The sequence below is a fragment of the Melospiza melodia genome, chromosome Z (assembly GCF_035770615.1).
Source record: "Melospiza melodia melodia isolate bMelMel2 chromosome Z, bMelMel2.pri, whole genome shotgun sequence".
In the NCBI taxonomy this organism is placed as follows: domain Eukaryota; kingdom Metazoa; phylum Chordata; class Aves; order Passeriformes; family Passerellidae; genus Melospiza; species Melospiza melodia.
In genome coordinates this window covers 55,098,867-55,122,399 of record NC_086226.1, presented here as the reverse complement: position 1 = coordinate 55,122,399, position 23,533 = coordinate 55,098,867, and the positions used below count along the sequence as shown (strand labels likewise).

Here is a 23,533-nt window from a genome sequence, read left to right as displayed (position 1 = left end):
CACTATTACTTGAACACACTGAGTTTTGAAAACTCAAGATGGAGAATTGTTTCTTTCTTATTTTTTTAATGCAAACTGCACCAAATTTTCTGGTAAAGGTTTGTGATTACATGGTCCCTTTTCACCTCCATCCATATGGGAAATAAAAGAATGACTGTTTTTTTTCCAAATTGCTGTCCTGCAGGCACTCCCCAAGATCTTGAGTCACACTGCCCCTGCATTCTGCATGGGTAGCTGCAGCTTTGTAGTGGAAAAGTCCAAGGAATCTACAGCACGAGTTGTTGTCTGGAGAGAGATAGGAGTACAAAGGAGCTACACAATGGAAAGCACATTATGTGGATGTGACCAGGGCAAGTATAAAGTAAGAGGATACATCAGATAATATTTCATACTTTTTAATTTCTTCCCTTTGCATTGGTATCTTCTTCTGTAACCCTGCTTGCTCAATTCTTGCTTGCTTTAGGCTTTTGAAACCTTTCAAGGTCTGAGTATGCTAATGTTAGTATGAAATGACACAATTTTCAGCTTTGTAGGTTGCATAGCAATTATGCTTATGGCTGTTTTAACAAGATTAATATTAATCATTGCTTGTAGCACATGTGTAAGCATGCAGTTAAAAAAATCCCGAACTATTCTGCCCAACAGATTATTAGGATTGGGTAGTAGTATATGCCAATATTATAATAAAAATTTCCTTTACATACGGCAATTTCAGACTTCACCAAGGCAGATCATGGTTCTTCAACAGGTATTTGACAGCGTCCCTTACAGAATTTTCCTATATAGCTGGGGAAACAGGCTTACAAGCTAAAACACTTTCATACAGGCTTACTAGCACTACAAATTACACATCATCTCTGAACTCACATAGCTGTGTGGCTTCTTGAAGTAAAATTTGTTTTAATTTTCTCTCCTTGAAAAGTGTTAACAGGGCTCTATACCTGAAAACAAAAGGTGACTGACGCTGTTGGTAGTGTCTCACTACAAGACACCATGCATGGAAGGAGTGGATTTCCTCTGTTTGAAAGTTGAGTTTAGGCATCCTAATCAAGAAAATGACCACAAGACTCAAATAAGGTGCTTGACAGAAAGAGGATCAGAAGGCTGAGTGGGACAGAAACAAAAAAAAAAAAGAGTTGAACAAGATATATTTAGTATGTTAATGTATGCTCCAACATCTGTGCTTATATCCCTATAGAGTAGGAAGGCAGATGTTTTGTGGAGAATTTCAGTAGGCCTGTAAGCACTACATTTTGTCAATTAACAACAGATGCATTCCTGCTGTTGTCAGAATATTCCTCAGATGATAAAGCTCATTCTAGAGCTTTAAAAAAAGATAGCTCATTCAATTTGCTTATTTTTAAATTTTGAAAATATTCTTAGACATGGACCCGCACAGCTTTAGCAGTGTTGCTGCAGGAAGTACTTCAGAAAAGTGAATTGAAGATGCTTTGTGGACAAACTTTCAAGATGCTTAAACCTCCAAAGCTGTTCTTCAGTAAGGAAAGAGAAAATGGCTGAATTTTGTGGAAGAGTCATTTACTCAAGGGAAGAGCATTCCTTTATGTATGTAAACTAACTGATGAGACTAAATTACTCTTCTGCCATTCATTTTATGGAGTGAAGCAATTTGTGAGCACTTAGTCATCTTCTGAATATACAGGAAGATTCTTAATTTTTTCTCACTATGATAATGCTCAGACTTATTAAGAAAATATATCTAAAAAGTCAAGGTGACTGTACTTATCAAAGAGCTGCATTTCTGCAGTGAGCAGATGAAAAAGATGAAAAGGCTTAAGCCCAAGGTTTTTGTGGGCGCTTTTGTTGTGTTTGGTTTTTTTTAGATTTATTTGGTTTATTTGAGATTTATTTTGTGGAAGGAGTAGGACCAGTAAGTCTGTCAATACATTTACAGTATAAATTAGATTACATATGTCAAAATATGTTATTTCAAAACAGAGAGAAGTTGAACTATAGAAATTCCCTTCCCTCCTAATTCCCATCCTAAAGGACATGAGAGTTCAGATCTGAGGGATTGAAACATAAAGGTCTGAAATGCTTTGCTAGTCTTATTGTGGTTTAGCATCCTTGCTGAATTTTGTTCAAAGCATGAAAAAGATTACTTAACAATTTGGTTCTTTGTGGAAGAAATACTGAGTCTTTGCCAAGATGAACATAATTTTTCTTGTTATTCTAATTTATTTTATTTGGACAATGATGAATCTAGACTATTTCCGGCCAGGAAGCTGTTGAGCGGAAGTTAGCGAGTCTTACCTCTATTTAGGATCTCTGGTGTTAGAGTTGTCTCTGGAAGCAAAGTTTTTTCAGCTGATCATATGGAATCTTTGTAGTCTGCTGACAGTAAGTGCTGCAAATATAGGTCAGTCGTCTGTGATTCAGAATATGGAAAAACAAACTTTCAGGCGAAATAATTCTCCAGGATCTACTATGGAGCATAATGTAGATGCCAGACAAAATAACAATGTCTTCAATGATTCAAGCCACTTTGCTGATTGAAGATTAATACATTAGAAAGTATTGCTTGACTTTTAAGTAATTGAAAAGGTTTTGTTATCTGGCAGTCTTACAACGCTCATAAAGAGAACACTTCAGGAAATAAGGATTTGGTTAACAAATCTCTCAGTAACTAAGATTTTTCAGTCTTTAGAATTTGAGTTCTCAGAAATGATTATGTCTTTGTAACCTCTGCTGAATAAGAAATCAGAAGATCTACATGATATTTTACTGACCAGTTGACTTCTACAAATCTTTATATGTCTGTTTTCCTTTTACTAAGTAGGTATTATAGGAATATTCTTCTCCATTGAGGTCACAGTCTGCTGTGCCTTTGTTTTTTGTCTTTTCTTTCAAGTGGCAAAATTTAATCACTGAGATACTCTATTGATATAAAGGTACCTTCATGACATGCTTAGTAAGGAAGACTTCAACCCTCCATCTAAAATTTTACTGTCTAGAAGAAAGATAGTTGTATAAGATGTAGAGAAAAAAGAAATTAAATTTAGTTTAAAAAAAAGAAGCTACGATGAGGTGGCTTGAGCTTAAAAGCAATGCCTGTAGCACATAAGTAGCTTAGCCTCAGTTAAAGGTACTAGAACAACAGTTGAAGATCAGTAGAAGATAAAGAAAACAGTGCAATTAAGGCTTCAGTGAAAATGAAGTTGACCTCAGGTCCCTTAGTAAGGGCACAATTGATGGTGGTGATGGTGACTTCCAGAACCAGACTTTGGATCTTGTTTCAGGGAAGTGAAGAGGTTTGGCTGATGGAAGAATCAATTAGGAAATTTGATATTTGGCATTTGTGTAATATTACATTCTCCCTTATGATTAAAAGAAATGATGGAAGCAAAGGAAGATTTGGCATCAGGCTTTTAGCACAATTATGTAGACCCTTCAGTGTAGTAAGTTCAAAATTTATCCTTCAGGTGTTTCCCAGTTATCCACCTCCAATCTGCTCCATTTAGGTTTCTCTTTAGCTACATCCTCTTTCTGCTGTGCTAAAAATAGCAGCCACACAACATGCACATGCTATTTATCTTTATAACAATTGTCTTTGCACTTTTCTTCTTGCTGTACTCTTGTCCTTTTTCAACTTAGAGACACTCTGTTAGACATACCTTGTCTATAAGGAACCTGCCAACTAACGATAAATTCTTCAGCAACAAATGCAGATGATAACTGGAAAAGTTTCTGAACCATCAAGTCGTGCACATTAGTAACCTGTGTAACAGTGAGATTACTGTTACCTTTCCCCTTCCTCTTCTAAATACTTTGTTGCCTCTTGACCTTAATGTTATTTTAATCTCTTTGGGGCAGGGACTGTGTCTTCCTGTGATTAGCGTAGTGGAGCCCCAGCTATGATTGGGGTCTTCGAAAGTTAATGATGTGCAAACAAATACAAAACAAAGCCACAAAATTGGTCTCTGTGGATAAGGTACTGCACTGAGTGAGGAGAACTGATTTCTGTTCCCAGCGGGGTCAGTGACATGCTGTGAGACACTGTGCAAATCGCTTCAACCCTCTCTGCCTCCATTTCTCCATCAGTACAGTGAGGATAATTCTTCCTTTATTAATAAGTGCTTTGAAACCTACAGCACAAAAGCATTATAAAAGAGGTAAGTAGTATTACTATTAAGAATAATACTCAAGTATTCAACTCTTGTTCACTGCTAACAGGTTTCAGTACCATTTGGCCGGAGGATGGCACTGTTCAGAATCATGGATATAGATTTATCTTTCTTGTTACTAAAAAGCACCTTGTTTATGAGTACTATCAAGGCAAAAAAAGAACTCAGAAGAAAAATCAAACTTTTCTTCTATTAAGTATGTTCAAATCAGCACATGGAGAATGTGTGGGCTGTACCATATCTGGAGCAACATACTTTCTTTTAAAATGCAGTGTCAGTGTGGCAACACATACAAAGCTTATGTGTTTTTTCCCTGGCTTTTGGTAAAATTATTCCTGCTTCATTCTTTTTTGCTTCTTTCATACCTGATGACTTAGCTTACCACCAATTCCTGGCTCCTCTGTTTCCCTGTTTGTATTGTCAAAGCTACTTTTTAACTATTCTGTATGTTAAGGGGTTGAGAAGATCCAAGCTGAAGTCTTTTTAGATTCTCCAGAGATACAGAAATTGCAAAGGGGGAAATTGAGTGGAGTTGTGCCGCTGAATTTGCTAGTGTCTATACAGTTAGTACTAGCCAATTACATAACTCTTGAGGCTCGGTCTAGGTTACACTCCTTTTATAAAGTAGTTGAGGTCAGATATTATGTCCCTATATACTGCACTTCTGGCTAAATTAAAAATGTGGAATTACCTGATGGGAGGATTTATTAGATATGTAAACTTGGAGAGCATGACATAAGTTCTACCTTCTAAATAGTCTTTGCAGAGGAAAATGCCTGGCTATGTAATTCAAGTTAGAAAAGAGCTATCGCTTTTGAGAACTTGTTTGTTAGTTTTAATTACTAAATACGTGAATAAATGCTTTCAGAATTAACACATGTAGTCTCTAACTTATAGGCAGGGAAGAGACATCTGTCTCATGGAGTAACTGCTGCCTTAGGTAGTCTTACCTATGTGTCAAAACATAGCAATGAATTTGATCACAGCTATGCTATTAATTCTCTCCTTTTTAAAATTCTGTTTGATGAAATTTATATTGAGGAATCTTGTATTTCAAATTCTTATTTTAAAATAATTTATACTTATGAACCTAGACATTATCTCTGCCTCTTTTCCAGTACTACTAGGAAAAGATTTGTTAATTTTGGGGTGCTAGAAGTGTAGACTAGGAAGCTCCCAAAAATGTGTCTGTTCAGCCATGAAGGAATCATGTAGGTATTCCTGACTCTTCTCTGATACTCTAAGCGTTTATTCTACAAATTTGATTTGTTCTGTCTTTAAAAGCAAGAGAATATATTAAATAAAGTAAGAAAATATTAACCTAAAGAGCTATTCTACAGTATGTGTGTGTCAATCTGCCTGTACCTATTTTGTATTTTTAAATCTTGTTTTCAAATTAGGGATTGCAGATAGGTACAAGAGAACTGGAGGAGATGGGAGCAAAGTTCTGTGTTGGCTTGCTGCGTTTAAAAAGAATGTCCTCACCTTTGGAATACAACCTGCCTTCTAATCTGTTGGATATTGAAAATGAGCTAATTGAGTCAAGCTGTAAAGTGACAAGGTAGTACACTTTTATTATATTCTCTTTTTATTTTGGGAAAAAAATGCTGTTTCTCAAGTGGTGTAAAGATTCTTTAAAAAATGTACTTCCACTTATCAAAAACAATGCTGATGTGTTGTGACATTACTGTAACAATAATCTGAATATGTTGGAGATCTCTTGTGTTAATTCAGTTGCTTCAATGTTTGAAAGAAAACAATACAGACAGAGTTAGACTATATTCCACATTTGGAGATGGGATAAACACTAGCAATTTTAATGTCATTTGGTAGTTACTGTGGGCCATAAAATTCAGTAGTAGGTCTTAAGTCTCAATTGTCTCTTTCAAAGTGGGTTTGGTTTTTTGTTTTCTTTTTTTCTTTTTCTTTTATTTGCAGTGGTATTAAAAATATTTTTAAACAGACCTAGAGTATGTGAGGTAAAGCAGTAAGAACTGTAAGTATTTCTTCCTAACTTTATTTTTCTTATTTCTCCTCTGGTGGAGACATATAATAAGACTTGAAGAATTTAAAATTCATGAAATAGTTTGGGTCACTGAAGAAATTTGTATGCTCAGTAACCAGGTTACTAAGTTGCCTGTTCTTAAAGCTGTAGATAGGCTTGCTGGGTTAAAGCTGAGTTCATGATTCCTGGAAAAGATAGTGTCAGTGGGTTTGGGGTAATCAAAGAACTTCTGTAAGTGTGTAAGTAGTAAACAAAATTTTAGGGAAAATATGGGCCTACAGGTAAATGGGACAGGAGCCCTGGTGACACAGGACATGTGAAAGGCTGAGGTACTGACTTCATCTTGGCGTTTACTAGAAAGATCAGCTCTTGGTGTGCTAGGGACCCAGACACTGGGGAAGGTTTGGAGTAAGGAAGGCCTGCCTGTGGTGGGAGAGGAATGGGTTGGAGAATGGTTGGAGAATACCTAAGCAAGCTATTCTTACCTAGGTCCAGAGGTTCTCATAAGATGCACCCACAAGTACTAAGGGAGATCACTGATGTCACTGTGAAGCCACTCAATAATTTTTGAAGGATCATAGTGATTGGGACAGGTATATTCAAAGAAAATCAGATATCCTGCCTGTCTTCAGGAAGAACAAGGAGGAGGATCCAGGGAATTACAAGCTGGTCAGTCTCACTGTGATCCCTGATAAGGCGATCAAGCAACTAATCCTGGGAAGTATTTGCGGCTATTTGAAGAGGGAGTGTTCATGAGTAGTCAGCATGGGATCCTTCCCCTCTCCTCAGCACTGGCAAGGCCTGCACGCCTGGAGGACTGTGCTGTTCAGTACAGGAGTGTCATGGACCTTCCAGAGAGAGTCCAATGAGGAGCTCCTAAGATGTTGAAGGGTCTGATGTTCCTCTCACAGGAGGTAATGATGGGAGAGCAAGGACTGCGAGTCTGGAGTAGAGGAGGCTCAAAAGGCCTGCATTATCAAGGTATACAAATACCTGAAGGGAGGTTGTGAAGAGGGTAGAGCCAGGCTCTTTCCAGTGGTATCTGCTGACAGGCTAAGAGAACAAACCATAGAGGAAATTGCATTAACCATTTAATACATAGAAAGGTGCCCTAGGTTTGGCCAGAACAGGGTTAATTTTTTACCATAAACAGAAGGGGGCCTGGCCAGACCCTACTGTTACTTGATACCATCTCATCACTTGTCAGGGGCTGGAGTAAGAGACTCCCTCGTTTCTGGTCAGCCTAGGGGGAGAAAAACTGTGGCAGGTGAAGAGTCTGGTATTCCACTTTCTATATAAATTATTCCATTGTGTTTTACCTTTTGTTATTAATGTCGTTGCTTCCTTCCTTCTCTCATTGACGCTTCCAGTAAATTGTTGTTATCTCATCTTTTAATTTTTACGTTTGCTCCTCCAGTTCTTGATGCCATTTTCAGAGAGGGGAAGGAGAGGGGGAAGGGGTGGAGAAAGCGAGAAGCATATATGTGTATATATATATATGGTCATTGTGAGGATGCTCAGATAGTGGAACAAGCTTCCTGTGTAGGATAGTCTTATCCCAGGTGATACTTGAAAGCTGTCTTGATGTGATTCTCAGCAAACTGGGGGGCCCACTAGAGCAAGGACGTTGCACAAAATGGCCTCCTGAGTTTTCTTCCAAAAAAGAAAATCTTTTCGCCCTGCTTTGTGAAAAGGGCGAAAAGTCTACAAGTCTTTTTTCAAAAGGTACTGAATGCTGGTGATTTGGGAACTTCAAATGTAAGTGCTAATGTAGGTCATTAGAATACAGGGTTCTAAAAATCACAGATTAGTTGCATTTGTGTCTCTCAGAACTTAAGCAGCCAAGATCCTGTTCCCTTGGCATTTCTGTCATATATGCCATCCTGGTTCCATCCAGGACAAGTTTAATTTTTGCAGTACCTAGGAGGGATGTTATTCTATACCACCTCACATCATTGTCAGGCACAGGGGGAAGGGAATGAGGGGTTCCTCACAGTGGAGAAAACATGGCAGATGGATCAGTATGGTATTCTGTGGATCATTTATTTTCTTATATTTTTTGTTATTGTTGCTGTTACCCTTCACTTTCTTATCCCATTGCTGTTTCCAGTAAATTGTTCTGATCTCAACCTTTTGTGATCTCTGTATTTTGTCCCTCCAGCTGGCAGGGAGGGGAGGTGGCACGTGGTTTTGCGGAAGTACTGAATTGGAGAATACTGTTCTTAGACCACAACATATGCTTTAATAATTTTTTTAATAGTAATTCTTCCATAAATATAGGCTGGCTATTAAGCAGTTTCACTTGACAGCTATTGTGGATGGCATCTAAATGATAGCCTTTCAGCCAGTACACGTGTTTCTTGAGTTCCTCATGAGCAGCATGTTTAACTTGGAAATTGTGCCTACATGTTACACCTATTTATCATACTTTTTTTTTCATTTGCAGCTACAATTATATGTTAATAAGACTGTGATATTTTTCCCATTCGTGTTATGTCACTGTCAATTTTATTGGAACTAAAGCTGCACCATAAATAGGTCTCTGAAATACTAAATTTCAGTTACAGCATTTTGGATCAAGATGTGGTTGTGAGCAATTAATCCATGAGAGTGGCATTGAAAAACAGCTCCAGATTCCCATGTAACTTTATATTATTGGCTGCCTCAGGCATGGGTAATTTTCTATTGCATCTTGGGTTTAAGTGAGCATCCCAGTTCACAGATAATGGCCATTGTCTGGAAAAAAGTTTTCTGGAAAAACTAGCCATTATCTGCTGTGAACTAGCCATTATCTGTGAACTAACCATTATCTGCTGGATTTCTGTTTGTTAATGTAACTTACCGTGGATTTTCCATATGAGAGCATCTGTGGAATTGAGTAAAGTCATATCATACACAAGTCACCTCCCCTTAGAATCTGCTAGGAAGTTAAAGACACATCAAAACCACTTTAGTATCAGAATGGAATAAAAAAGGGTGAGATGGCGTTTGCTTTCTCTTTGATAGCAAACTTCAGTAATGCTAGATGACAAGAGGAACAAATGTAAATGCATAGTTCGTTTTAATGTTATGGAATACAGCGAGTCATGGTATTTTAATAGATGCACATAGTCTGAACTTCCTTTACCAGCTAAAATACTTAATTGATCCAGCTATCTCTAAAAAATTATTCTGTGTGAAAACTAATTGCACGTGAAGTACAGCGATGCTGGGGACAGGGGAAAACTGCCTCTGACTTGGTTTACATTTCATTGCTGGGAAATGAGAGGCACAGGGACTGTTCTAGCCTGGATTTTCAGAAAGCACTGATAAAAGACTTAGTTCTGCATAATGTTGTGGGCTACATATGAGCACAGGTAAAATGTAACATTAGGCTCATAATAAGCTTACTATTACTGAGACTCTATGTGGAAATGTTTATAATCCTGATCTGTGAAAAAAATAACCAGTACTCTGGAACTTAAAAAAACCCAGCAGGTTCAGTTCCATCCAAAAGACTAGATCATGAAAATCACAAAAATAATTTTACTGCAAGATGAAATTTTAAATTGGAGAGAGATGGTTAAATAACTTCATTCAGTGTATCAAAAGTGAATTTATACCTAGAATTTTTTTTTAAATGGTTTCCCCTAACATGACATTTGGGTGTTACACAGCTAACGATGGTGAAAGGTGATAACCAAGTGCTTCTGCACTAAAGAAATTAGGAGAGTGGGAAAAAATCAGATTCTGTGCATGTAAGAGTTAATCTATATGGAACACTGACATAAGAAATGTTGAAGTTTATTGGAGGAATCTGTTAACAACTGTTTAAGTCCTGATGGCTTTATTTCTTAAAGTCATTAAATGTAAATCTAAGAACACTAAAACATAAACCAGAAAAATGCGCAGCATGAAGTGAGAAAATAGGTACAACTGCTCTTAGTGTTTACCTAGCGATACTGTATAACTCGGTCAGAATCTGTAATGGAAAAACTGAATGTGTGGCTTCAAACTATTTAATTTAAAATATGGCATTAAGACTGAAATGTGTTGTGTATTTGTACCTGGGTTTCTGAGCAATCTGATGTCCCTGACCACAGCAAGGGAGTTGGAACTAGATGATTGTTAAGGTCCATTCCAACCCAAGCCATTCTATGATAAATAAGAAACTATAATTTTGTTCACAGAACCTCCAATATTAGCAATAAAAGTGCCGTATATTATTCAAGTTTGCACATTATCTTCTTTTATTCTTTGCCAAAGGGATCAATACTGGCATAGGTGAAGTTAAGAGGTGGTCTCATTCTTTTGTTGCCAGAGGCTGAGAAGCAGAGTTCTGCTGTATACCTTAGGCCATATTTTAAAAAATCTTTTCAGCCAAGGTGTGCATTTATTGTTCAGTTCAGTGGTAGAAATATACAAAGAACCTCTGTCAAGCAAAGTTTATAAAGCTTTTTTCTTTTTGTCTTCAGAGACAGTCATGGGTCAGAATACAGTCAGACAGCTTCTTGTTTTATATGTCCAAACTTCAATTCTCACTTTTCTAGTACAACAAAGAACTGCTTATACTTTCTTTATGATTTGCTGCTTTTTACTTGTGATTAGAGACAAATTAGAAGCTACTTACAGGAAAAGCAGGTTAAAAGTTCATCCATAGGAAGTATAAAACAGAATATTTTTACACAGCTGTAGCATTCCTGTAGGGTTACAGTAGAGCAATTACTAAGATTATAGTTACTTCTTTTATTTTTGGATATTATTAGTATTACTTTTTACCAAAGCATGGTTTTAATGCTTTCAAGACTAAGCAGGCAAGTTTAAACACAGAAGCCCTGATTTTATTTTTTTCAAATGATTTTGAGGGTTTGTCAAATTCTTTTTGGTTTTTCCAGGTTGCAATTATAATGACCAAGTACATGTTAATATTTTAGAACATATTGCCAGTATTTCATTACACATAGGCTGAATTTGCATGAGTTTATTTTGAACCATGTCTGAAACAAGAAAAATATGGCAATAAGTAGATTTATTTCCCTCTGGCAATGAATTTTAACCTTTTATGTGATGAATAAAACACTTAGTTTTTCTTTAATTATTTCCAACCCATTTGACAGTGTTTTCATCCCAGTTCCAAATGGAAAAGATTAGACTAAATGTAATACTGGTCTTGTATTGAGAATTGTAGTTGTTGTGCTGACAGTTTTGATAGGGTCTATATGCAATGAAAAAAAACATATGACCACATTCATAACTGTTATGACTTACTAGACTTATGCTCTGCTCAAAAATTTTTGGAAATTCTAGTTCACTGCAATGATTCTTTTGAGGCTTATTGGTGTGTTCTAGGACATGGTGTAGTTGTGTTTGTTAATTTTGATTTAATTATAGCAGAGAAGCAGACTGAGCTTTGGGACCCAGCATGTCTAGAAAATGTTAGAAAAAGCAGACAGCCAAAAGGAGCTGTGGGAAGGGAGAAACTTGATGAAAAAATCCATTTCCTGCACTTAGTTTTACACTTGGGAAAAAAATATCAGACTGCTTAGGCAAGGAGTGAGTGGTATATGCAGTGGGAGTGTGTACAAAGTCTTACAAGGGATTTCTGTATAGGCTGTCAGATAAAATCTGTTTTTGCCCTATTTTTCCCCCGCTCCTAATAAGTCTTAAACTCTTCCCAGACATTTGGATATTCCTGATCTTCTTCACCTGGGACTAAAGGTTTTTTCCTTCTTACTGTCCTGCAGCATTGAAGCTTTTCTTGGCCTTTCTTCCAGTACCTTGGGAGTACGGCTGTGTTGAAAAGAAGGCATCTTATACTGCAGCTTTTGGCCAGTCTGTCCCATTCTGAATGTTGGAAGAAAAAGCTATTAAAAATCAGATTCAGAATTCCACTTTGAGCTTGTTAGCAGTGCCCATGCACCAGGCCCCTGCTCTGGCCTCAGTGAAAGTGATTGCTTTTAATTCTGTATAGACTGTAGTATTCAGAGCACTCTTTGTCATCTCTAGGCAAAATGAGGAAACTAGTAATCAAGGGAAAAAACCCTGAAGAAACAAAAAACCAGTAAGTGTGCTGAACTGCTTATATGTTCTTCATACCATTCTTTAAAGTTTTCTTCTACTCTTGATGGTATGACCCAAATACTAGTATGGCCCACAGTAAATGATTGATGAATCCCAGCTGATTTGATTCAGTTTTGAATTTCATAAAATATATTTCAGGGTGAGAACACATAGAACGCGTTGATGTTACTTGTAATTAAACTGTGGAGTAAAATTTTGTAACTCTAAATGTGAAGATACCTAAAAAAAATAATTAAAGAGGATTTGGATGTCCAGCTTCTTATGGCTTGGAAAAGCATTGGATGCATCCTGTTGAACCTTGGAAATTCCCTTGAGAAAATTTCCTTATTGCTTACAAAAACTACATAGGTTAAGAGAACTGAACTGGACAGCACTTGTAGTTGTTTATGTGATGTTGCCTCCTGCAGCAGGATTGCTAATCTCCAGAAGAGAATACAGACACTAAAGAGAAATTAGAAGGGAAAGTATGGAGAAACAATTCCTTTGTGATACTTTATAACTTGTCTTTCTCATTGAAGATTTTTTTTTCCTCCCATGACAAAGCAGTTTTATAAGAGATCATTAGTACTTCAGAATTCCCTCTCCTTCCTTTCCCAACTCCCCAGGTAGCTGCAACTCTCCGTACTTTGACAGGGAATATTTCTTAATTTTTTGTTCCGAAGTTGTAAAATGTATACACATCCCCTGGAGTGTCAAAAAACTGCTGATCTCCATGGGGTTCAAATTGGTAATGGTTACGTCTACCTTGTGGATTAATTTTTCCATAATTGAGTCTTGTGGATAACGAAAAATCCCAAGTATCTCTTTTATGAGACAATAAAAATATTATTTTGAAAAAAATATACCATGTTTGTGAAAAGGTTTATTAGATTTTAATATGTTTTGAGCATTAATGTAAATGAAAAACACATGGTGAGTAATATAGTTTTAAAAAATAATAGAGTCACAACATGGCTTGGATGGGAAGGGACATCAGAGATCATCTAGTTCCAACCCCTTCAGCATGGATAAGGATGCAACCCACTAGATTAGATTTCTTGCAGCCCCGTCCAACCTGGCCTTGAACACTTCCAGGGATGGGGCATCCACAGGTCCTTTGGTCATCTGTTCCAGTGCCTCACCACCCTCACAGTAAATAATTTCTTCCTAGTATCTAATCTAAATCTCTTCTCTTTTAATTTAATAACATTCCTTCTTGTCATATCCCTTTCTGACTGTGTAAAAAGTCATCCTTCCTCTGTCGTGTAAGTCCTGTTCAGGTAGTGGAAAAGCACAGTGAGGTATCACTGGAGCCTCCTGTTCTTGAGGCTGAAGAACTCAAGCTCTCTCAGCCTGTCTTCTTAGGAGAGGTGCTCCAGCCCTCTGAGCAGCTTAGTGGCCTCCTCAAAACTCACTCCAAGAGGTCCATATCTTTCTTGTGCTGGGGACCCCAGAGCTGGATGCAGCACTCCAGTTGGGATCTCCCCAGAGCAGAGCAGAGCAGAGGGGCAGAATCCCCTGGCTCACCTTGCTGACCGTGCTGCTTTGGATGCAGCTCAGGACAGGGTTGGTTTTCTGGGCTGCAAGCTCACACCAGTGGCTCATGTCCGGCTTTTCATCCACGAGGCTTTGCAGGGCTGCTCTCAATGACTTTTTTTCCCAGTCTGTGCTCTATCTGGAATTGCCCTGATCCAGTTACAGAACCTTGCACTTGAACTTGTTGGACTTAGTGAGGTTCTCTTGGGCCCACTTCTTAAGCTTGTTCATTTGGATGGCATCCTGTCCTTCTGTTGTGTCAACTGCACTGCTCAGCTTTGTGTCATCTGCGAACTTGCTGCAGGAGCACTTGATTTCACTGTCAGTGTCCTTGAGGAAGGTCTTACAGGGCACCGGTCCCATGACAGATCCCTGAGGAGCCCCACTTGTCACCAGCCCCCATGTGGACATGGAGCCTTTGACCAAAACTCTCTGGCTGCATCCATTCAGGCAATTCCTTGCCTATCAAACAGTCCACTCGTCAAATCCATGTCTCTCAAATTTGGAGATAAGCATGTCACATGGGACACTGAAGACCCTAGAGAAGTCTAGGTTGGTGACATATGCTGACCTGCCTGTGCTGGCTGTTGTAGTCATCTCATCATAGAAGGCCATCAGATGGGTAAGGCATGATTTGCTCTTGGTCTCCAGGTGTGGAGAGAACACTGTGTTCCTGATCCCTTCAACGTCTTTCCAAGAGACATGAAATCCCTTTTGGTATTTCACAGTCTCATAGTTGCAGCCTTATTCAACCCTGCATGAAAGCATAGGAGTGGTTGATAATCCTCTGGTTTTACCAGTCTTGGTAACCTCTTTGTGACATGATGAAGGTGGCCCTGATAGGCAGGAAATCTTGCTAGAGAGGCTGGAGGGTAAATGGCTGCTTCCCTGTGTCTCAGTGAGAATTCTCCAGTAATTGCCATGCTTCATGCACTTTTGGTGGCAGTCCTTCTTGTATGAATGGTTGATTGTACCAGTTTTGTAGCATTCTCCTTTTCTTGTTCTTGACTACATATTGTGGAGTTTTCTCCTCCAAACCTCATACTGTCATATTTGTTATGTAGGGGTGCTTTGGTAGCAAGGGGGAGACTCTTTCTTTTGCTCCAAGCAGAGATGAGGTCCAGTCTCCCTTGCCTTACAAATCAGTAAAGCCTATCTCAGGGTTGGATGCTAATGTACCTTCTGTTTCCAAGGTCTTCTGAGGCAGCAGCTGCCTCTCTGCCTGTGTCAGTGCATAATCTCATACCTCAGTCTCCTGCTTGGATTCCCAGATCATATGCTGCCTGATGAGCTTCTCACACAACATGGCAACCTGCAGAAGGCAGGTTATCTATCTGGGCACGGTTGCACCCATGGCAACTACCTCTGCCTTAAGGGCCCAGGGGGACTCTCAGATTATGGAGTTTCCTGCAGCTGAAGGTCCAGGTTCTTTTAGTCTTCAGCAAGTCTGTTTGGGTCTAGACATATACCCAAGGTGGCTGTGGTCTCTTGGTTTTAGCCTGACAGCTTGATATGTGGATGCCATTTTTGTTACAGAAGGAGACTGCGTCCTTTTCCTCCCAGGTAGAATTAAGTGGCCTTTTCTGGATGCCCTTCCTGGAGAAGTGCTGTGCCACGTCCTGGCCATGGCACCATGCCCTGGTCACTCTCACGCCGTGTCAGCCTCACTCATAAGAGCTGATGGCTCCTGGTGGGTCTCTCAGCTCTTACTCGTGTTTCTCTGACTGTGGAGGCCCTGCCCAGCTTGTTTTAGTGCTCAGCCCCCAGAACTTGCCCTGGCTGCCACTGCTGCTGCTGATATCACTGCTGTGTGCGCCTGGCTGACCTTAATAATTAAAGTAGGATTTAATTAATAATTAAAATACATTTTAGAAAAATATTGTATTAATTCCTAAATTCAGTGTATTCAGTGGTAGATGATGAAGAAAATACTCTTTTAAATGAAAGAGATATTCTTAAAGTTCTTCATAAACTTGAAGACCATAGTATTATATCAGGTGTATTAATCAGGCATTTAGGAATTCATCTTTTTACCCATAAAAGATATGCAGAACTTCAGAATTTCATATAGTATTCTCTTTCAACAGCCATGACCTCAAAGAAAATACACAAATCGGGGCATCCTTTGCATTACAGTACTGTAGGTGTGGGATAAACAACCTCTGCTAACCTGAGCAAAATAATAGTTTCCTTTAAAAGAAAAAGCAGGAGGTGTAGAAGTAGAGGAAGGATTATTAAGCAAGTTAATTAGAAAGAGCCCAAGGGAAAGGTTAGGAAATTAAAACCCATAGAATCAGCATGACAGCAGCTAAAAATATGTCGCTACAAGATACGCTGAGGGTGGGGAGCAGCAGGGAGGCAAATAAAGAATTTGATTAAACAGTAAGACATTTTTTCAGGTATTTGATTTCTATATATCTTCTGATCCAGCCTCAGTAAAACAGTGGAATAATAATTACACTTCTCAGATTCATGCAAACCTTTAGAACAGAGATTACTGAAAAGTTAAATATTCAAGGCTAACATTTGCTACATCAAAAGACAACATCTCGTGGGAAAGCAAATATACAAGCAGTATGTGACGCAGTTTGAATACAGTTTTATGAGGAATGAAAACTTAGAAAGGAAAGTGGAAAAAATAACCTTAGTAAATATTATAGTATTATTTGAGTAGTACAGAATTGAGAAGTCGTGGTGTTGTGCTGCTCTGGATGGTATTAGAAAGCAAAGACTATTGTGCAGTATGTTTCTGAGACAGTTTTTATTTTAAAGTTTTATATAGCTTTCTAAGTAACATCTGTTCTAATCTTTGATCTAATCTAATGGTACTTCTCTTGAATACAGAAAATAACATATAATGTTGATTTTTGCTTTATTAAATGTGAGACGTATCCCTCAGTTCTGGATGTACATGTGCCAGAGCAAATGTCTAAAATGTGTTAGAGCAGACAGGTTGGCTTTTAATGACTGCTCACAGTGCCTGAATTTTCACAAGTTAGGGGCATGCCTACATGTTTACACATACATGAGTAGGTAAAATAAATCAATACAACTATTAAAAAAGTATATTTAATAAGTATACTTGTGTATTTTTCAAGACGATATAACACAAGACATATTATGTGAAATGAGAAGACACTTTGAAGAGCTGAACTGTGTGATTTCCTTGTGTGCCCAGTTCTGTTTTTTTTTTCCATAAGGTGGGCTTTATTGGTTGCTTTCTCTTAATGAACTATGTTAGTTTAGTATCCAAATAATGACATTAACTAAAAAAAGTGGATAGAACTTTTTAGAGCTTTACTGTTCTATGTACCTCACTAAGATGAATTTTTATAAGTGATTACTCTAATGCCTTAAACATCCCACTGTCACTGGTTGAATATTTCTCCTTGACATAGCTCATTGTAGTTTTCTGTCAGTGTTCAGAATTTTGACATAATATTGGGTCAATATTCAGATTTAATGGCTCCATTTCCTGTGAATTACACAGTCTATTCTGTGTGGATTTAACTGAAGTGTGGGTTCCTTGCATATGAAAATTAATTAATCAATCGGTACCTGTGTTAAGTGATAAGAGGCACAGATTGAAAAAAATCTGTGGACTTGTCAGAATGCGATACATCTGAAGTCCCTTTGATTTGTTTCTTTAAATAAATGAAACATTTAAACTTTTTTTTTCCCCAACTTCTTCTTTCCTTAAAGGAATTGTTGGTGTGTGGTGACTTCCTAGGGCAGAAAGCATCACAGGATGAAAGAACAAAAAATTTGTATTCCTTTGCTGCTTCTCCCACAGATGCTTCATGCAAAACATGTATCCTTATTGTATGTTGGGTTCATCGTATGTGAAATTAAAGAGACTTCTTAGCAAACATCCTGGTTATTTTCTTCACTCTTTGTCTCTCCTAAAATGGAAACAATTATAAACACCCAGTTCTTTAACCATCAGTGGGTTATTGCCCTAATTACAGCTTAAATAACTCATAAAGTGTTTTGATTTGTGGAGCTTTCTGTTTCGTATAGCTAATAGACAGGCTTGTTTAGTGAACAATGATACAGATAGTTTTGAATGCAAATATTTCCCCCCCCCGCGCCCCCAAGCTAGGGAACAGTTTTTCTCCCAGTATTTGAATTAACTGTCAACAGTACAAAATGCTACAGTGTGACATGTCATTGAGGTTACAGGTAGAGGAAGAATATATTGAAATTGATTTATATTGAATAGAGATAACATTTTAGATTTGAAGTGGTGCAGCTGAGCTCCTAAAAGGTTTTCAGAAAGAAGCAGTGATTAGTCCCTTTAATTATAAAGCCACAGACAAGCTAGGTTTTGTGTATCTTCAGAGAAAATTAATTAAAATTAATATGCAAATATTTCTACAAGTTCTTTATAAAAAGTTTCTCAATAAGAACATTCTCACTGTTTTGTATGAGTTATGTGTGATTTGATTATTAGATAAAATGCATTACAAAATCTTTTTCAGGCTTAAAATTAATGTAAAAATACTTATGAAATATTTAGGAGCACGTAGTGCTTATAAGCAGATAGCTTTTTATCTCCCAAGTAAAAGTGGATCTGGAAAACACTTTTCTGCCTCCCCCATCATCCCTTTCTCTGTTCTAGGGAGGTGAGAGGATCAGAAAGTTGTATTTTAACCTTTTTCCAGTTTACACTAAAGTTCTTTGATGCTGTTAGTTAAGTGCATAGACTGTTCTGTAGGCAGAGCATCAGTTCATTAAGTGCATTGCCTCAGAGTTGCAATGCTTGACAAATCTTAAGTTTTACCAGGATACAAATGTGTGAGAATCCGATGAGAGTTAAGTGATTTGTGTGGGAACTTAAATGTAGGTGTAACCACGATCCCTTGTTTTGTCATCTCTGATATGTATAAAGTAATTGGTTACAGTGCTTTTCAGTAAAGTGTGTGTTTCAGTAAAATACAGGGGTTTGTTTATACCCTACCACAATGGCTTAGGTGTCCTTAGGTAGTTGGATTCTTCTTCAGCAATTTCTGATACTGCTGTATTTACATTAAATTCTTACGGGCCATTAGTGGAGCGGATTTGTCATGGCACATTTGGATAATGAGTTGTATATGACTAAGTAATTAGTTCAAGGCATTACAAGCATGGGTTTGTCTCTCAGTTCTTTTACACTCTTCTAAAAAGCCAGTCCCATTTCAGGTAATCTGCCCCTTTCCTGAGGTAATTTTTGGATTACTGTATGTTGGGAAAGGGACAGGGCACATAATCTGAATGTGTTAATCCAAATAATACTTTTAACGTGGTTCATGGAGCTTCTTGTTGTTATAGCCCCACTACATATGTTTTGGATGAAGATGAGCCTCGCTTCCTTGAAGAAGTTGATTACAGCGCAGAGAGCAATGATGAAGATGTTGAAGTAGCTGATAATGTGGGTGATTATGAGGCAACTAATCAAGATGATGGACTTTCAGACCCAGATTCAACAAGGATACACCTTTCTTGAACCAGCTTTGCTGCCAGTAACAGAAAATAAAGTATCCTGAATTTCCAGTCATATACTTCCTTTATGTTTTCTACAAAGGGGATAAGCTTCAGTTAACACAAATAACTGGGGCCTGCATAGCTCAAGGACAGTAAATATTTCTGATAAATTTGCATTTGTTTTATTTAAGGAGTTCTGTGTATTCTTTAAGCCCTAAATAGATAAATTTATTTACCAGTTCATTTTCTACTAAATAGTACTGCATGGCATTTTGTGTCCTTAAACTCTATCTTCCAGGGAAGATTGGGTTAAAATCCAGAGAAATGGATTATAATTTTTAGTGCGTCAGAGTACAGAAAATAATTTATTGTGGTACAGTTCTTTGAGTTGCTTCCTGAAAAATACATATGTACAGATTTTCTAAATTAATTTGTGTATGTCTGTGTATATGCGCGTGTGTATACTGAGGTGAAGAGGTTATTTTTTGACATTATTTCAATGATACTTGATTGTGTTTGAAGCAATGCAGTGCCTGCTCTGAAACAATTCAGTAATTATTAAATTAAAAATGAGAACATGATGTATGAACTTTTGCACTTGTTTCTTGCTTCTTATGATTATGTGGTTTTGCCGCAGTATTAGGTGAAAATTCTTACTAATGTCTGTTCAGAGTTCAGGAATTTTGCACAGTGCAGCCTGTGCTTAGAAGAACTAGACTCTTGTAGAAAACTCACCCATAAGATAGGCATGGTTTAATTTGAAGAAGTTTTCTTGTTAAGTGTACCTGTCTCCGGGAAGAGGTCGGGTATGTACACTCTATGTATATTCAGCTACATGACTGCTCCCTTTTTCTTGTTGAATATGCATGTAGTTAAAAACTGTTCACTTTACCGGAGGCACATTAACTCTATACCTAATCCAGCTGCTCTAAGGGGGATAGTGCATTTCGGTATAAACCTTTTTGCCTGATTGCAACCTAGTGCTAAGTCTGCTCTGATAGGAAGACTGGACTGTAACTTCCTGAGGTCTCTTCCAGGCTGACTGATTATTCTGTTGTTCTGTATTCTTCATGTTTAAAGTCAAGCTGTCAGGTACGGGATTTACACTTCTTCATCTTCTACTGTCGTCTTCTAATTCTTATTGCCTCTTCCCTCTGCTTAAAATAAGATCTAACAGAGAAATGAGGAGAGTTGTAGTCTGTGGTTTACAGAATTGACATGTTTTGCAATGAAAAATACTTTTCAAAAATTATTTTTACTTGATGTGACCCAGTTGTGGCAATCATTTTCTTCTCTATGCGCAAGGGCTTTAAGAACATGAAGAATAACATTTCTAACTTATACTAGGTTTTTAACTGATGAGGATTTCCTCTATTTGTTGTTCCAAATAAAACTGTATTTCAGAGGGGAAGGGCATCTTCAGTAGAGGGATTTAAAAAGAATAAAATTTATGAGAATTAACTGTATCAGTGTTTTTCAGCCAGGGGTTGGATTTGCACCAGGATCTGTGCTTTCAAATTCAGCATTGTTTGGTAATGCCTGTCCATACTATCCTGATTCTGAAACTGGGGAAGGGGTTTTGATTCCTTGTTATATGTGCCTGTATTTTTGTTTAATGACTTAAATTTATATTAATAAAGATATGGAGAGAGGTGGGGATGGAGAACATGGAAAAGTTGGAAACATTTAGAGTCTTGTTCCTTTGTAAGTTTTTCTCTGTGGAAGTTATCTTTCCTTGTGTTCTGTGAACTACATACTGTAAATAAGAAAATTTATTTATTACCCTGTTGAGGAGGAGTCCTCTGCATTGAAATTAGAGGAATTTGGGAACCTGTCAGATGGAGGAATTAACCTTGCCACAGAATTTGAATTATTTTTCTGTCCAATGACAGCAGTTCAAAATGCTCATATTGCCCTGTCAGTCTTATACTAGTTATCTGCGTAAACAGATTTTCATCCTTAAGGGTTCCTACTTCAGTGGGAGGAGTTTTCATAAATAAAATTATTCATTAACAATTTCACTTAAATTTCAGAGAATGTAGGATGCCACATGTTTGTTAACTGCATTGTGCATGTCTTCTTAGGTTTCATTTGAATTTGTATTAATCTTGGAAAACTATTTTTATACTACTGGCAAGACTAGAAATATACTTCATCCATTTAGAAAGAATTGTGGCTTAGTAGTACAAAATTGTCCTTTTCTCCTGAGTATGTATGTATATTTGTTCTTCTCATGACTCCTACCACTTTTAATCTGTGCAAAAAAAGAGTTATCAATTATATAATGTCTCAGGAGAACATGTTTATACATTAGATTGTAATGCAGTTATGCATTAGATGTCACTTAGGTGTTAGATGTCACTATGGCAGTTGTTGGTCTGAGCTTCTGCCGGTGTAATTCTAATGCAAGAGATGAAACTTTGTCCCTATCTTACACATTGTTGAAAATGCAAAAAATGAGGATAGTTACCTCAAACATTTTCCAGTACTTGCCTTTTGAAAGGTAAAGTCTCCATTTGTGCTCACAGGGATGCCAGTTCATGGGAAGAACTGCTGCAGTGAGAACTGCTCCATACTGTTTATTCCTTCTTCAGTACCTGTTGCCATTGTTGCAGTGGTGTTGACAGACATGCTGGTGCCCCATTTATGTTTTGTTGGCTGAAAATGTTACTGTGGCATTTGCCCTGAAGAAATGGGCAGAATGATAGCAAAGAATGGCAGCATCTTGGACTGTCACAAATCATGCAAATCGAGAGTGGTCTGTTCCACACAATTGACTGTCTTTATTCTATGCAATGGCATTTCAATGTGGCTTTGGTTTTAAATGATGTTGTGTGCTATAAGCATGACTGGTTCTGAATAGGCAAAGAAGATATCCCTAGGTCTTCCTCCAGTAATAACAACAAATAAGACTATAAAAAATAATTACACCTGGGTTATTTACTGTCTTGCTTCTAAGTAATTGCTGGACCATGAGTCACTCCATTCCCTTTCCAGAAATAATTCAAGTTGCATCACAAATTTTGGTACTTTGTCTTCACTGGTGACATCCCCTGGTGTAATATAACTTAAAGCAATTTGTGCCAAAATCTTGCCTGGTCATTTTTTGAGGTGGATATCTTTATCAGCCTGACTTACCAGGGAGTTTGGTTTGAATCTCAAATAAGACTGCAGAAGCAGTAAACACTGTTCACAAAATGCAAAAATACAAGGTTTCACATTATTTCTGTTGTAATGCTGTGATAGATATAATTGTTGCAGTGTTAGTGTGCATGCCCCAAATACCAATATTTACAAATAAAAATGCGTAATAAAGGATTACTTACAATCTTTTGCTTTCCTATTATTGGTTAGTGATAATTAAGGATTCCTCATCCTAGCACTTGCAGGAATGTTCTTACCTGCAAGGACAGCAGTGTGCATAGCATTTTAAAAAACATATTTTGTTTTCTGTGAAATTAAACTCAGTGTGCTACAGGCTTAGAGTAACATTTGCATATTAATTGACTTAATTATAACTATCTAAAATATTTTGAGAATTTAGTAATGTTTGTAAAACTCATGAAGTCTGGATGAAATACAATGAAGATCTTTGCAGAGCACACAGAGGAGCCTTCTGGTGAGACTCTTTCCCTCCCACACAGAATATTAATCTGATCTAGGAAAGGCATAAGATTATTCCTCAATAAGTCATCCCTTTACAATTCAAGTCAGACTGCAGTAGAGTTATTTTTGCTATATATGTTTTTGTAGCAGCAATTTTTAGATTTCAGCAATTTTTTGAGGGAAAGCTCAAGATAAAATGAGATTATTATTTTCATGCAGCTGTCTGAAAAGAGCAAGTGATTACTAGGAGTCATCAATGTAACTTTTGTAAATACATTTGCAGTTTATTCAACTACACCTGTCATGTTACTTTAAGTTGAACAGCTTCACAAATTTTGTTGTCTAAATAATTTTAAGTATCTACAATAGTCACAGTGTCAAATTAGTCTTAGGATATTTCTCTTTTATTAGTATTTCTAAGGGCATCAGGGTGCAAGTCACATGAGATGTGAGCTCACATCTTGTTTGCTTAAGTAAACTAAATCTAGGTTGCTTTTAAAGATAGGCTTTAAATACAAAATGCCAAACAGCTGTGACACCTAGTAAAGAATACATTGTCTTGGCTGCTTTTAACAATATCATGTAAAGAACTCATCTAGTCCCCAAACAATACTTCATAACTATGAAAGACCTTCCCTTATTTCTTGTTATTAGAAAAAGCTAGGTGCTGTATTTCTTTTTGCCTTTTTAAAAAACAAACAAACCTTGAAAAACAAAGAAACAAAAAAACCCCCAACAA

The 23,533-nt window shown here is 37.4% G+C and overlaps 1 protein-coding gene across 13 annotated transcripts in view; it reads left to right on the top strand.

Moving 5' to 3' along the window:
- Nucleotides 1-20,649, top strand: part of AGTPBP1 (ATP/GTP binding carboxypeptidase 1) — a 63,078-nt gene extending 42,429 nt beyond the window's left edge. For 6 of the 13 annotated variants that reach the window (XM_063180077.1, XM_063180079.1, XM_063180076.1 and 3 more), the window contains 3 exons: nt 185-361; nt 5,546-5,706; nt 19,036-20,649. In XM_063180077.1, the coding sequence (XP_063036147.1) occupies nt 185-361; nt 5,546-5,706; nt 19,036-19,210 (513 nt within the window). In that variant the 3' untranslated portion in view covers nt 19,211-20,649. Of the gene's footprint in view, nt 1-184; nt 362-1,383; nt 3,813-3,834; nt 4,134-5,545; nt 5,707-17,427; nt 17,548-19,035 lie in introns of those variants that run through there. The other 7 variants (XR_010031119.1, XR_010031121.1, XR_010031120.1 and 4 more) reach the window with 7 other exon arrangements.
- Nucleotides 20,650-23,533: the final 2,884 nt, after the last annotated feature.